The sequence below is a fragment of the Narcine bancroftii genome, chromosome 12 (genome assembly GCF_036971445.1).
Source record: "Narcine bancroftii isolate sNarBan1 chromosome 12, sNarBan1.hap1, whole genome shotgun sequence".
In the NCBI taxonomy this organism is placed as follows: domain Eukaryota; kingdom Metazoa; phylum Chordata; class Chondrichthyes; order Torpediniformes; family Narcinidae; genus Narcine; species Narcine bancroftii.
In genome coordinates this window covers 71,041,311-71,057,732 of record NC_091480.1, presented here as the reverse complement: position 1 = coordinate 71,057,732, position 16,422 = coordinate 71,041,311, and the positions used below count along the sequence as shown (strand labels likewise).

Below are 16,422 nucleotides of genomic sequence, written 5' to 3'. Positions count from 1 at the left end.
AAAGTGATTTAATAAAAATTGCATCAGCTATTATGTTGTTCCCAGATGTTGCCAAGGCTGTTAATACATTGCATGTTATAGGAACTTGCTTTCCAATATTTTGGAAAGCATCTGGAGGATTGCTCTTCTATTGTATTTGACATGTTTAACGTTTTAAATAATTAATAATTTCGAGTAGGTTGAGTCCAATGGCTGAAGGGTTTAAGTGCCAGAAGCCACAGAAGACTGGCAAAATAATTAGAGGGAACTTTAATGCAAATTTTCTGAGGTGATGAGTTATATTTGCCTAACATGATTGGTGGAAACAGACTCCAAAAGGATTTGGATAAATACCTGAAATGGAAGAGGATCCAGCCTTACAAGGAGCGGGCAGGGCCACTGGGATTAACTGGATGATTCTCGTTGGTTCAAATTTTACAGAACATATAGAATCCTCCACTGCAGTCATTCTCAACAGTGTCCCCCTGTGGGCCACAGCATATTTAAGGGAGGCCACTGACTGAAATCCTAAAATATGTTTTTAGTTTTTTTTATGTCGTTGGTAGAAAAGTATGGAAGAAACCAACAAAACAACTGCTTCACAGGGACTTTGAGCAGAATCCTAAGAAGACCATAGTCAAAAGATGGTTGAGAATGGCTGCTCTTCTATAGTACATGTATTGGCATCACACAACCAGCATTAGGAAGGTGTAAAGGTGCAAATCTCAATAGATATTTTCGTTTTAACTTACCTGCTGGAGCCATTCTGCTGGGGGCATATTGCGGAGTCATCCTTTTGTGGAACAGATTGTGAATGTTTTCACCATAATTTACAAAAATTTGGTCAACGTTAAGAGTCTTGCTGAAAATCAGTCTGTGGTTCAAGCATTGTTCCACAGACTTGAATGTGGAGTCTCGTCTGCAGTACTGAGGAAGGGGTGTACTGGAGAAAGTACCATCTTTTGGATGAGTCATTGACCCAAGGCCCTGCCTGCACTTGAAAATGATCGTTGAAGATCCCACTACATGAAAGAACTTTGTTTCATAATTCCCTAAGTAGAACTTATTCCTCAGCTAGCGCCAAAAACAAAAGATTCTGATCATTTATTTTATTTTTCTTGGCCTAGTGGTTAGTGCAACGCCCTTACAGCGCCAGCGATCGGGACCAGACCAAGGTTCAAATCCCATGCTATCTGTAAAGAGTTGGTATGTTCTCCCCGTGTCTGCGTGGGTTTTCTCTGGGGGCTCTGGTTTTGTCCCACCGTTCCAAACATCCAGGGGGTGTAGGTTAATGGGATGTAAATTGTGCGGCATGGACTCATGGGCAGAAATGACCTGTTAACGTGATGTATGTCTTAAAAAAAAATTAAAATTGTGGGACTGGTTCTAAGGAAATTGTTGAGATCTGAACAATAACTGCCATTAAAATTACAATTCTAATTCCTTTAGAACTTTCAGACATTGTTAAAAATCCAAAGGATTTCTTTCTTCCTTCTCATAGCCAACGTCAATTGTGAAATTTGGAAATGTTAAAAAATTATTTCTGTTGGTACTGTGAAACACACATGCAGATACAGTTAAGGTCCGGTCATATTTAAATTGTATTTGTAGGGAGGCTTTAAGGCTGAAGTTGAGGTTTTTTTTTCCCCCTCCCCCCGGGAATTGCCATCCCCTGTGATTTTGTATTGGGACCAGACTGCAAGGTGGCAACACTTACCCCATTGGCCTCCATCACTGCTCTGCCATAGACTTGTGACAAAAAGGCCACTGGTTTTTATCCTTTTGTTATTAGTGGGTTCTGGACGCGTTGAATATTTCTTCTGAAACTCCCTCGTATAGTTCACGATGAGTTGGATTAATGATATCCGTTGAACCAAAGGGCACAGATAGTGAGAAGCACAAAAGCTGAAATATTTGATTGAATAGTGCATTACAATAGTGCGAAATACATAAAAGGAAGGGGTGATAGGTAGATTGATGAGAAAGCAGGCAGAACAGAGAATCAAGTTAAATATTATTCAGGACATTTCAAGTAAAAAAGAAAGATTTAAAAAACATTGATCCAACAAAGAATTTCAGTCTTTTCCCCCTCAAATCTTTTTTCTCTTTTACATCTTATGAAAAATCTGGGATGTGTTTGAGAATAAAAGTCTTCGTATCTGTGCCTTTGTCCACCCATGATGAATGGTAAACTGGTTTAGCTTTATTTTTTTCTTTCTTTGTATGATTAATGGCCGCTGTTCGTTGTTGTCAGTGCACTGTCCCTCGCATTGGGCCTTTATGAGTAATGAGAAAGGGGTAAGAGGGACTTGGAGAAGTGAGATTCACTGCTCAAAGTATTTGGTCAAAAGTGACCAACTGAAGTTGAATGTTTTTCTCGCTTTTAGTTTCTGTTTAATGAAGATAAATGCTATTTGGTAAGTAGATTCAATCATTCTTTTTATATTTAATTAATGCCCTCAAATTGTAGGCTGCAGGGCTCTCAGTGTGTAAACCATCTTGGTTGTGTAGTCGCTGTATTGCAATCTTAGGTCAACTTCAGTGCCAAGCACAGCAGTGACCCTGTTGCGCTTGATACTGAACCTACTGTTGTCTGGGAAACTGAGTAAAACTGCAGTGATAGACTAATTCTGCTGATCATTTTATACTTGTAATGGTCCTCTGAAGGATCACTCATTTTCCTGTGGGTTTTGATAACAAACCATATTGGAGCTTTCTTTGCTCTTGCTGATGAGCTGTGAAATAGCCCCATTGGTGATCTTTGCACACACTGAAGCATTATTTATTGACATCACCTCTGTTAGTTGACCTTCACAGCACTGGGAGTGGCAATCTCAGATTTTAACCAAGATGGCTGATAACCATATATTGTATCTTGAAAAGTGTTTTAATTCATTCTTTAAGTAATTCATCATAATTTTCTGTAAAAAAAAACCTTTTTAAATACCCAGTTGTATTCTTTCTCCCTAACAAAAATTATCTGTGATTGATGTCTGATAGATTGAGAGACTTAAAATGTTGGTACAGGCGCCTAACCTTTTATCCAGGATTCCGAACACCGGCAGCCTCCAAAAACTGGCACTTTTTTTCGGTAGATGACATTACACATAAGTAATGTTAATTTCCCATAATAAATTCTCCGTTTTCAGAGGGAGACCCCCCTCCCCCCAGTCCTCGTCCACACCCCCCGTGGGCGCCCTATCTTACCTTCAGTGGTGTTGTGACTCTCTGCCCCCAGCATCCGACCTCCACCTGACCGATGTGCTGGTCGAGAGCCTCCTCTGTATGGCACCCCTCTTCCCCTCGCTCAGCCCAGCCTAGGGTGCAAAATAGCTGGGGGGGGGTGTGCATGACGGATATATAGCCAGAGGTAGTGGAGGCGACAAACAGCTGGGCGTGGGCGACTAGGGGCTGGGGGGGGTGATGGATGGCCGGGGGTAGGGATGGGGGAGACGACAGATAGTGGGGGGAACAGATAGTGGGGGCTAGGAGTGAGGTATTTGCTTAAAGGGACCAAAATCAAAATGATTACGAAATCCGGAAGGTTCTGAACAATGGTAGGTGTCTGGACCTGACGATCCCAGATAAAAGGTGAGGCAACTGTATATCATTGGGTCCCATGTACCAACACACACACACACACACACACACACACACACACACACACACACACACACACCCTCCCTCCCCCCCCCCCCCCACGAAGATAAACTTTTTTTTCCAGAGAAGTGGTCATTTTTTAAAGTCACCCCAGTAGCAACAGCAAATCACTTATATCAATGTTTAAACAACAAGGGAAGGCTTTTTAAGCATTAAAATAATGTTTAATTGTAACCAAAAATGCTGGCCGCCATGCTACCAATCCCTGACAGAAACCCTGCTGATCCCCGGGGTGGCTTCCCGGGATGGTAGAACACTCATTTGCGAGTCAGCGGGCTCCTGTGTCCCCAGTAACTGGAGCTCCCGATGCCAAATTTGCCCCTAAGCCTACCACACGCACACAACGGGGAGTCGGGTGTGTGTGTGTGTGAGAGTAGGCCGAGGGAAGGATTCAGAGTTGGGAGTTCCACTGTGCCGACCAGGGAGGGAGGGAAGGAAGGCTAGGGAAGGGAACACCACTGGGCCTGACGGTCCCGCGCCTGCCTGGGACCCTGACATCCTCGCTCCTGCTGCTGCCCAGACGGCCGCTTCCTTGAAGAGTTATCTGAAACGAGAACAATCATCGTTCGAATTTCATGTCGTGTAAATTTTTGTAACCTGTGAGGTCAGTTCGGTTCTGAAAAATATTTTGGATAAATGAGGATTTCTCACTGTTTCGGATATCCTCATTTATCCAAAACTTTTTAAAAATTTCAGATAAATTAGGATTTTGGAGAATCTGATTTTGGATAATCGGAGTTGTCCTGTATATACTCCCTGACTTGCGACCGTAATTCAGACTGAAGAATTGGTCATATCTCAGAATGGACGCATGTCAGAATTCCGTACATTTGTTTAAAAAACCTATAAAGAAAAAATATAAAATTTTCGTGGTTTTTGTTGTATTTGCAAACTCTAACAGGGATGCATGGCATGAAAGAGCCAAAATGTACATACTTACCTGGTTTGTTGGCGTCCCGGGGTTCGTAGGCTGGGTGTGGCCATCTTAATTCCTGTGCGCATGCTTGAATCTTCAGTTGGCACATGTGCAGTGGGTTCGTGTATTGGAGTTCGATTGGCGCATGCGCGGGAGTTAAGCGCCGTAATGATATTAAATTTCCTCCCTTAACTCTCACCCATGCGCCAACCGAACTTCAATACACGAACCGCACATGCGCCAACTGAAGACTCGCACATGCAGACGGGAATCAAGACAGCTGTGCCAAACTACGGACTCTGGGAGTTGGTAATATATCTTTGTCTCCTATAGTCGCTGAAAGGTCCGGCTGAGTTCCTCCAGCATTTACTACAATCACAGCGTCTGTAGACTTTTGTGTTTCTGTCTGCCTAGTTCTATTGAGTTGCACCCAGTCCATAGCCCTCCATACCCCTCCCATCCACGTACCTGTCCAAATTTTTCTTAAATTAAAATTGAGTCCGCATTCACCACTTCAGTTGGCAGCTCTTTCCATACTCCCACCACTCCATGTGATGAAATTCCCCCTCATGTTCCCCTAAGCTTCAACCCTTTCACCCTCAACCCATGTCTTCTGGTTTGTATCTAACCTGACCTCAGTGGAAAAAGCCTACTTGCATTATAACCTCTCATAATTTTGTATACCTCTATCAAATCTCCCCTCATTCTTCTACGCTCCAGCAAAAATGTTCTAACCTGTTTTTTAACCTTTCCCTGTAACTCAGTTCCTCAAATTCTGGCAACATCCTAGTAAATCTCTGCATTCTTTCAATTTTTTCAATATTAGTGATATCTTCTTGCGTATCTATTGATCACCTTCTTGCTTGGGGGAGACAGTATTGGACTCTCGGCCTACTCCAAATCTACAGCGAACATCAAAAATATATTGTAGCAAATGTGATTTGAAATAGGTCACTCCCAGAGCTGTTTCAAAATGTATCACAAATCGCTGTATCCCACTCCAGCTCAGATCGACAGGTGGCTTGATCACTGCTACCCTCCCCCCCCCCCCACCCCGCCGCACATCATTCACTTTGTTCGGGGGGGGGGGGCCATGTTTGTGAACAAAGGCTCAGTGTGAAGCCTGATCACTGAAGCCCAGCGCTCCCCTCAAAGCAAGCAATTGATCGTCTCCTCCCCATGATGGTGAGCCCTGCGCAGGTCCCTGATGACCAGCTTGTCTCCCTCCTGCTCTCATGCACCCATGGGTCAAGGTACACCTGTCAATCAATCGGCATTTGCACGGTGGGGAGAACCGGCCTGAGCTGCAGCATGCAGCAGGCAGGAGAGTGTGTTGCCACTGTTGTTCATGTGCAAGGAGGTTTCAGCGTCGCAGCCATGTAAGCTGAAGGGTTTCCTTCAAGATGGAACTTGCAGGACGAACCCATTTGCCAACTTACTAGTACGTACACTAAAACAAATTTTTCCTAAAATCTCCTGCTAAAATGGGGGGGGGGGGGGGGGACGACATATGCCAGTGGGTCCTATCTGCCATCAGCTGAGTGAAAAGTGCTGTTTCATGACTGCATCTGATACACTATTGTTTTCAACAGTAATTTGCCAGCCTCTTAATTCTTCCATGTATGTTTAATTTAGGAATAAACTGGAATAATCCATGTTAATTTGAATCAAAAAGATATGTTGTTTTCAGCATACCTGCTCTGCCGGACCAAAGTTTTTCTTTATCCATCACCGCGCCCATCCCCCTTCAGCAAAACAACAGTAAGCCAAATTGAAAAAAAACCTTGATTTAAAAACAAAGGATTGAATCTTGACAGCCTTTAGCCCCATATTATTCTTTTCAATGTCATTAATAATTTTGTTTGTTCACAAATTCCATAACAAGATCTTCAAAGAGTCCTTTTCATCTGGGTGTTTGCTATTGAGCTATGCAAAAGAGCTGAAGGGCAGTTACCCATCACAGGCCTCCCATTCACAGTGCCAGCTAGTTCTGATGAAACTGTGGCAAGCAGTGGGAGATTTTCTTTTCCCCTAACTTGCAAATACATCTGGAACCCCACAGATCCTGTTCAAATGGTAATTTAAAGTCTCAGCTTCTGCCTGAAGAGCACCTTTTAACAGAAAACATGCCGATCGCTCTTCTCAGCAGTGAACATGACAAATCCCTCTGATATCAGTGGGAGGTTTGTGCCCTTTTACTGCATAAGCTCTGTAAATCAATGATTAGTTTCTTATGTTGTCCTCTTTTACAATACTCACATTCATGCCAAGAATTTTTTTTTTTCTTTATTTCTTCCATAATTTTCCTTACCGTGTTCTTGGATTAGACCATGATTGTGTTCCAGATCTGATTCAGAGGATTTGTGCCAATACTGAAACATCAGCATGTTGCTCTAATTATTCCAGTTCAACTTCTCCACACCAATTTTTTTTAATGATGATGCCAATTTTTATGATGTTATTCCATTTTGAAAAATCACTAAAAAGTACTGCTTCCATAATCCACATGGATGGACAGGCTGTATAGGAACACAAACTATCCATCACTTTATCTGCAACCAGCAGCTCTTGCCTCTATTTCTTTCTGATTATGATGTATTTGTTAGCTCAGAAGGGTGGGGAACCATCCTCTGAGAGGTGACTTCTGCCATTCATAGGAATAATAAATTCCTATGCGAGCAAGCTTCTCATTAAAACAGGATATCTTCCAACTTCAGACTGTCAAATATCTGCATATGACTCCATGAAAGGGGTAGAAATGTTCTTTTGGCTATACTGCTGTACAACGAACCGTAGGACTGCAGGAAAACTGGTGTCTGCTTTACTTAATGTCTCCCTTTGGAAGCACTTGAAATTTACTTTGTTGTTTGGAGGCAGTGGACTGGGTGCAGGTCAGTGAGACTAGGCAAAAAAAAGGTTCAGCACAGGGGACTATTTCTGTGTTGTAATGTTCTATGGCTTCTCAATGCCTAGAGTTCCAGAGGCTTGTGCTTTCCCCTTGTTTTTCTTGAAGAATGATACATGCTTTTCGATGTGGTCAAGAAATAGGTACTTTCTTGCATTCAACCCTAAAATGAGACCTTCCTGGGAAGATATGGGTCATCTCCTGGAAAAGAAATTACTGGTATTCGATACCCTTAGGCACCTGAATTATTTTTATTGGAGAATTTAAAAGGCGTAAGACCTAAAATGAGGCTGTCAAAATCTCAATTAAAATTCGTTAAGCTTGCTTTAGCAGTGGCCAGGAAATGCATAGCAGTTACTTGGAAATCTGATTCCCAACTAGGTTTAGCCCAGTGGAAGATAGAAATGTGTTCCCCTAGAGAAGATCACCTAGAACCTCTGAAACAGGTATGATGTAGTTTCAAGTATATGGAATTCATACCTACGGAACATCGGGGTAAATTATTAATGATTCACTCCTCCTGTCTCTTTCCCCCCCACCCCCCGACCAGTGCTTGCAGTGCCAAGGACCTTATCTAAGTCAGGTTATTTGTCCCTTGATGGGAGTCAGGTTTATCCGACGTGAAGCCAACCTTTTCTTTTTCTTATTGTTTCTCATTTAATACTTTTTCTTCTTGTTTCTGGGGGTGGGAGGTTTCCTCTTATTTTGTTCTTCTTTCTCTCTACATGCAGCACCTGGTAAGTCATTCACGCTGGACCATGATTTACCTGGTTCATCTGGATCTCTTGGATCTAAGGGAGGCCACACCTCTAGCGATGACATCATGAGTACGGATTACGCTCAATGTATAAAAGTCCATGGGAAAACCTACCACAGTGGACTTCAAGCTTAGGATAAACCCATAGACTAGATTATCATTATTTCCTAAACAATAGAGTGTAACAAATATTTACATAGCATTGCATTGTATTAGGTATTATAAGTAATCTTGAGGTGATTTAAAGCAGAGGTACGAGCTGATAGCGCCACCGGCCACGTGCTGACTGCCCTGCTGAATGCAGTTATATTTCACAGCATGGCTGGTTGCGCTCCGACATTACTGCTGGCCATGCTGTGAAATATAACTGCATTCAGCAGGGCAGTCAGCGCGTGGCCGGTGGCGCTATCAGCTCGTACCTCTGCTTTAAATCACCTCAAGATTACTTATAATACTACAAGACTGACATGACGCAAGTTCACAGGCACTAATGTCACTAATGGTACCCGGTAATTCAAGTAGACCTTTCACACCACCACAGAATGATAAACGAGTTACCTCAGCCGGGCCCTGATACTTTCCCCTACCAAGAGGTACTCGCTCTGCCCGATGGGACCTTTCTCACTGCCAGTTTGCCCGGTACGGACCCACTAAATTGGCAGGTTCAAGCCACGTTATTTGGCGATGTGAGAGTTAATCTCATGCCCAATCTCATTCATGCCACCATTTCTTTCTAACCAACATTTTTTAGACATACAGCATTTTTGGCCCATGAACCTGTGCTACCCAATCATACCTAATTGACCCCTAATTGACCTACAACCCTGGTACATTTTTTGGAGGGTGGAAGGAAATCTGAGCTCCCTGGGGAAAACCCATGAAGGCACAGGGAGAATGTACGAGCTCCTTGCAGACAGCGCGGGATTCGAACCCCGGTCCCAATTGCTGGCGCTGTAACAGGGTTGCGTTAATCGTGCTGCCCTGACTCTGCTTATTTTGGTTTGAGCTATTTAGTAGATACTGTTGACATACCTTGAAATATTAAATCTGTGTGGCATTTGTACAAATTCACCATTTTGTAATAGGTTTTTTAATTATCTTTAAGACACAACCTGTCAACATATTTCTAACATAACATCAATGGGAGAGAAAATAACATTTAGCCCATTGAGCCTGACCCATACTCAGGATCAGTGGAGCAGGTTCCTGATGTCTCTCATGCCTGAGATGAGGAGAAATTCCTTTAGCCAGAATTTGTGGAAATCATTGCCACAGATGGCTGTGGAGGCCGAGTCATTGGGCAGATTTAAGGTGGAGGTTGATAGGTTCTTGAGCAGTAACAGTGTCAAAAGTTACAGGGAGAAGGCAGAAAATGAAGTTGAGGAAAATTAATCAGCCGTGTTTTGAATGGCAGAGCAGAGTCTATGGGCCAAATAGTTTTAAATTCTGCTCCTACGGTGCCTTCCATGATGTTTGGGACAAAGACAACTTTTCCTTTATTTGCCTCTGTGCTCCACAGTTTTTAATTTGTAATCAAACCCTTCACATGTGATTAAAGGGCACAATGCAGATTTTATTCAAAGTTATTTGTATATGTTTTGGTTTGGTCACGTAGCAATTACAGCATCTTTTATATGGAGAAACAAGAATAGAGCGGTAAGTGACATCACCCAAACCTGAGGATTATCAAAATCAACCGTTTGGAACATCATTAAGAGTGTACTGGTGAGCTCAGTAATCACAAAGGAACTGGTATTCCAAGGAAGATCTCCACTGCTGATGTCAGAAGAATTCGCATTATAGTGAAGAAAAATCCCCAAACATCTGTCCGACAGATCAGACACACTCTTCAGGAGGCAGATGTGGATGTGTCAATGACAACTGTCCGCAGAAAACTTCATGAACAGAAATACAGAGGCTACACTGCAAGATGCACAGAAACAGGATGGCCAGGTTACAGTTTGCCAAGAAGTATTTAAAAGAGCCTGCAGAATTCTGGAAAAGGGCCTTGTAGACAGATGAGACCAATATTAACCTATATCTAAGAGGTAATAGCAAAATGTTGAGGTGTAAAGGAACTTCCCAAGATCCAAAGTATATCACCATTGCCATGGTGATATCTTGCAGTGTAGCCTCTGTATTTTTGTTCATGAAGTGTGGATATGTTGATGACAACTTCCTGCAGAAGACTTCTTACGTTTGGGGATTTTTCTTCATTATGATGAGAATTCTGTTATCAACAGTGGAGATCTTCCTTGGAATACCAGTCCCTTTGCCATTACTGAGCTCACCAGTACTCTCTTTCTTCTTAATTTGTTCCAAACTGATGATTTTGGTAATCCTAAAGTTCAGGCAACGTCTCTTAATGGTTTTATTCCTGTTTTTCAGTCTCATAATGACTTCTTTTACTTACATTGACACGACTCTGATCCACATGTTGAAAATGGGCCAAATAGCCTTTTTCCATGAGATGAAGATGGTAGCTCCATACATTTGAAATTTACATGTTTTTAAATTGGGAAAGATTGTCCATGGAGATACCATTCTCAACTAAGTTTTGTGATTAGTGACAACTACAGACTCCAAACATGATCAAATGCTTATAGAAGTAAGCCTAACTATGTTATAACTGAACTAGTTAAGCAAGTACCTGAGTACTCACGAAAACCTGTGAAGCCATATCTCCCAAACATGATGTCCTAACATGAGGGAACACTAAAAAGTGCTGTAATTTCTACATGGTCAAACCAAAACATATACAAATACCTTTGAATAAAATCTGGAAGGTGCACTTTAATTACATGTGGAGCACAGGGGCAAATAAGGAAAAAAATGTATTTGTCCCAAACATTATGGAGGGCACTGTAGATCATGGTCTAAGTGCTGCTCACTTGAAGGGTTTGACATAATCAGCTCAAAACACAAAATAACAAGTAACTTGTATTCATTACCTTTCGAGAAGCAAAAGCATCCCAATACATTACAGACCACATCCGTGAATCTAGAAAGGACTAAAGCAGCCATAATTTTTTTTAAATGACTTCTACTTTAATTAAAAACAGTTTAGATGTTCTTCATAAGTTGAGGATAACAGATATCCCAATGATGTTAAATTACAATATTTTGAAAGAGAAAACCACAAACATCTTTTGGCTATTACAGTATCTGAATGTCTGCAATCAAATAATAGACTTGGTCTTCATTGTGTTGCTGTTTTTATTTTAGAGGATAGTGGTCAGAGTTTCTCTGGAGAAAAATCCAATGGAGTGTTTAACTCCTATGTATAATTATGTCTCTACTGAAAAATTAATGAGTGGTCCAGTTGCTCTAACTTTTTTAATGTTAAGGCTGGTGTAAATTATCTACAAATGTTAAGTGACTTCCATTTTTCAAAAAGTACAGACTGACTATTCTTTCTAAAACAGCATTTGCTCCATAAAATTAAAAGTTTAATGCAGGAGTTTATATTGACTTAAATTTTTTTAAAATCTGGATTTAATCCTATTTCCGGGCATATAAAATAGCTGTACATTTGTTTTACAGAGTTATTGCAGGTAAATGCATTGGCATTTTCCTCCCAAGTTGCAAATGCATCATCCAGCATTCCCAAGTTCTGCAATGGTTACTCGATTTTCAGAATCCGAAGAATGCTGGTTCAAGTTTAACATGGAATAATTGCAGTGTCTGTATCATCCCCTCTGAAAGGAGACAGGTGTATGTAAAATATCTTTGGGAGCACTTTGAAGAAGAATAGATTAGATCTTTACCTGTTTGTTGTTATTCCTAAGTTGTCTGTTTGTCTCATTGCTATTCCATTCTCGATTAGGACTGTACATTGTGACCCTCTTTGCAGTGATGCAGTGAGCAGCAACAATATTGCTATTCAATAAAATGTAATAATATCAAGTTTATTTGGTGTATAATTTGAATTATGTGAATCTAGTAATGCTATGGTATTTTTAAAGCCCATATTTTGTTTAAAAGAAATGTTCCAATGACTGTAACCAGAGCAGTGTGTGCTTGGTCCCACATTAACAATGCAGGTCCAATCTCAGATCTTCCACTGCAGACCTTGTGTTCATTTTATTATTTTAAACTGCTGTGTGAAAATTATAAATGACCAATCAAAAAAGCTATTTATTATCTTTTGTGTGGATTGTCCGAGGTCTAAAGCCCCATCAGCTTCTTGTTTTCCTTGTTTCTGTCCTCCCCTCAGTTGCTGGCTGCAGGAGTTCGTCTCTGCCTCTGGTTTGATTGACAAGAATATTTGCAGCACTGAGAGAGGAAAAGAAGAGATTGAGAGGGGCTGAATGTGGTGTCAGAATGGTGAAGGGTCATTTGAAGGTTAGCTGCCAGGGAAAAGGTTCAGTGAGAGTTCAGGCGCATATATTAAGCAAATTAATCCTTTTAACCCAGTGACAGAGAGAGGGAGGGAGGAGAGATACCAGCAGTAAGCACCAAGACATCTTACTCAAGATCGGAGGGAAGGGGACACGACAGCAAATTCTGTTGAAACTCGAGTGCTTAAACCGATCAAGACGAACCCAGGCGTTTGAAGAGGCATTTAAGCAAGATGCATTGAGAGTCTGGGGCTTTTCGGAGAGGTGAAGCAGTGGAATTGGTGATATTATTTTGCTGAAGCAGAGCTGCGCCTCCCTTTGTGGGCTTGGTGGGGTCGAGATATTTAAATAGTAAATGAGCTATTGGATTGATTACAGGATCACGACTTCGGCAGCTGCGACTGACCATGATTCTGGGTCCCAGTCACAACAGAAGCAGAGCTCAAACATGATCCCTGTTTCTAATCCTGGCTTCTTCTGACTCGGTGAGTCTTGCTGTGAAGCCTGATGCTCATGTGCCATCTCCCGAGCCCTGCCTGGCGGAAGCAAAGAAAGAGGGAGTGAGAAGAGGACTGTGGATTGTTGCCTTTTCCTTCTGCCGCCTTTTGACTTCTGTCCCGTCTCGTAATGTTTGACTGCATGGACGTGCTGACAGTAAATCCAGGACAGCTGGTGGATTTTTACTCCCCAAGTCCCTCCTGCATGCTCCAAGGAAAAGGATCGAGCCCTCACTGCTTCATTGGGATCAGACACAAAGAATGGCAGAGACTACCCAACCCTCAGTGTAGGTACCACACGCTCACGCATCCACGCTAACCTGCCTTCCAGGAGCATATGTTAACTTTATGGGAATTTCTTTTTCGATCAGTCTGCGTCGTGCAGTAGATTCCTTCGATTTTGACCTTTTCGGTTCTTTAAACTTGTCCCCGGTTAGTTAGTGAAAAGTTAGACTTCCAGCGATTTTTTAAAAACTCCACAAGTTTGGGGGTGGGGGGGGGGGGGCGGTGGGGAGAGAGGACGAGCACTCGTCCAGTGTTAGCAGTTAAATCCTCAGCCGTGAAAGCTGATTTCAAAAGAAGCTGCGGGTCTTTTGTAGGGGTGCACGTTCAGACACTCCTGCAAACAGATAGTTGCTAAGCACTGAAAGTCTGGATTACAGAGTTAAAGGGATTAAAGATATTACATGCCTCCTTTCCCTTCCCCGCTTCTTTCAGCTCATTGTGGACCCTGCACCTTCTGAAACACAGAATGAAACAGATCTGTCTGCAGACAATGTGAACCAGCTCCAGCGTGTCCCTGACCAGAATGAACCGTTTCCTCCCCCACTGTGTTTCTGATCGGTGCAGACGGCATTGCCTGTGAATTTCCTGCAGTTAATACGAACCATTTCCACGGCGGGTCCTCCTGAATTCCAATGTGGAATAGGAAGTGCACATTGTCACGCGTAGCAGTGCAAATGCAAGATGCTTTTGTGTGATAATTGAGGCTTTAAGTCAAAAGACATCACAGCAACTCACATTTGCAATTAACATTTTTAGTGCCAGGTTTTTGATCTGCGTTTAAAACATTTTGTTTTAGTGCCAGGTTTTTTTTTCCTATATGTTGAAGGCTGCTACATCAGGCGCCTTTTGTAAACTTTTGGAAAACCGCTTCCTTCTCTTGTTTTAAACACAGCTTAATTCCATCAGTTGTGCTGTGAAAACTTTGCAGCCCAAAGCGCTCATCGGGAAGAGCACAACCTGAGCGAAGTGAGGCGGGGCTGTTGGAAGCGGCTTCCCTGTGCATGCACAGCGCGGCTTTGCTTCACTCTTGACAACTTTCTGTTGTCGCCAAGAGGAAGTGGATTGTCACACTATAAACATGGAGCTCTTCCAAGATCCAAGCTGCACAAGGCTTAACCAGGTCGCAATTGCCCAACACTCGTTCTTTATTTTCAAAATGGAATTTGCAGCTTAATATTTGAAAATCTTTCAATTTGCGCTCAAGTCATTCAGCTGCGCATAAAAATGCTATTCTGAACAATTGAAATTCCTGTTGAACCAGTGAAGCCGAACTGAAAGCAACCAGTGACCAATTTTGAAAGATTGCAATTATTGGGCAAATGATGGAGGAACTCAGCAGGACAGGTAGCATCTGTGGGGGGGAATAGCCGATTATTTCACGGCGAGCGGCAGGAGATAGGTGGAACTCAGTGATGGGCAGATGGAGACAAATGAAGGATGGGAGACAGATAGGGAGCGAAAAAATGGGAGCCTGGTGGTAGGTGGGGATACAGGAGGGTGAAGGTTTATGACTATGGGTTTCTTTTTTTTAAAAAAAAATCCCCAACATCTCCGGCTCATTATTCAGTAAGCCTCGTCTTCCAATGAGTGTACACAGGAGTTACAGGAGAACTGAGAAAAGATTTATTAAGACAATTCTGAAGTTGCCTCAGAAGCAGATTAGTTTTTCCAGGAATGTTTTTCAAAATCACAAAAGCATTTATGAAATACTCGAGAGCCTGACTTATAATTGGAGACTCATAACATTAATCAGAATTTGTGACTTGCAGGCCAGGCTACAGTATACTGCTGCTTTTGTCAGATGTGTTGTCCTTCAGAAGAGGAGTTGAACCAAGACCCCATCTGCTGGTTTGGGTGGGTGTATCATTAACAGACGGTTGGAGTATCAAAGAGAGGATTTTTTTTGGCAACTGTACAAAGCCCTGAAATGACTGCATTTGGATCACTTCCTGGACAGTGCTGTTTATTGCTGAATATGGAGGCACAAAAGGTGATTTGTATGAAGTACGTAGAATTCTGAAAAGAGTTAATAGGATAGATGGGATTTTTAACCTCTCCTGGCAAGTCAAAATGAAAGGGATCTAACCTTAACATTTAATCTAATTAATTCTGAAGGAAGTTAGGAATGCAGTAGTGGCTTTTAGTAGACTCTTAAATGGGAACGCATGTAGAAAAATGAGAAGTTATGGGCTGTGAGTGAGGGAAGGGTTAGTAACGGAGTAGTTTTATCTAGATTGGCACAACATTGTGGACCTGTGTTGTGCTATTCTGTTCTATGTTGTATTAAAGTTTTCACTCAACCTGGTAGAAGTCTCAAACTTTCTCACGTATAAAATAGTGGATGTCAACCCAATTAATAATCTTAAATATGACCTCGACATTGTTTTATAGTTCTGAGTTTGGACCATTGTAGGTAAATGAAGTTTAGATGCAATCAATAATGATCTTTTGAATAGTGGAATGGGCTTGAGAAACTGAATGCTTCCCAGTCAACAAAGCTACTTTTAAATTTAAAATATTCAATAATGATCTTTTGAATAGTGGAATGGGCTTTGAGAAACTGAATGCTTCCCAGTCAACAAAGCTACTTTTAAAATTTAAAATATATGCTTCCCTCAGCCAACACCATCAGAATGAAAGATAGGCTAGTCGTTAATCACATTTGACCTACAGTATTTACTTCTATAACAAGGATTGAATATAAAAAGTTAATTTATTATTCTTTGAAACATGATGAGGCTTAGGCAGAAATACATTATTAATTGATTAGTTTTCTCCAGTGATTTGAAACTTACTCCAGCATGAGTATTTTTTTGATTTCCACCGTTCATTGCAGCCAGCCAGTGTGGTGTTCAGTGCCTGTTGTTGGTGTACAGAGAGAGTTTCTATTCCTGTTCTTAGTCCTTTTGATGTGAACTCGATTTCCTAGTTTCTTTTGATAAGGCTGGCTATTTGCAGTGCACAGCACAACATAAAAGGGTCCAAGGATGGCTGTTATAAATTTAATTTAGAGATACAGCACAGTAACAGGCCCTTGCAGCCCACGCTGACCAAATACAGCCATGTGACCAATTATCTGACTA

General features: G+C 41.8%; 1 protein-coding gene and 1 long non-coding RNA gene across 7 annotated transcripts in view; one reads left to right on the top strand and one right to left on the bottom strand.

The window, feature by feature from the left end:
• Positions 1–16,422, top strand: part of raraa (retinoic acid receptor, alpha a) — a 657,787-nt gene that overhangs the window by 470,861 nt on the left and 170,504 nt on the right. The window contains exon 1 of one of the 6 annotated variants that reach the window (XM_069906800.1): positions 12,788–13,341. The exons of the other annotated variants lie outside the window; for them this stretch is intronic. Within the exon in view, the coding sequence (XP_069762901.1) occupies positions 13,185–13,341 (157 nt within the window). The 5' untranslated portion in view covers positions 12,788–13,184. Of the gene's footprint in view, positions 1–12,787; positions 13,342–16,422 lie in introns of those variants that run through there. 6 annotated transcript variants of the gene reach the window in all.
• On the bottom strand, positions 12,335–13,105 carry LOC138747517 (uncharacterized). The gene is made up of 2 exons (XR_011347530.1): positions 12,964–13,105; positions 12,335–12,492 (listed from the first exon to the last, which is right to left on the bottom strand). It is a non-coding gene; the product is annotated as an uncharacterized lncRNA (long non-coding RNA).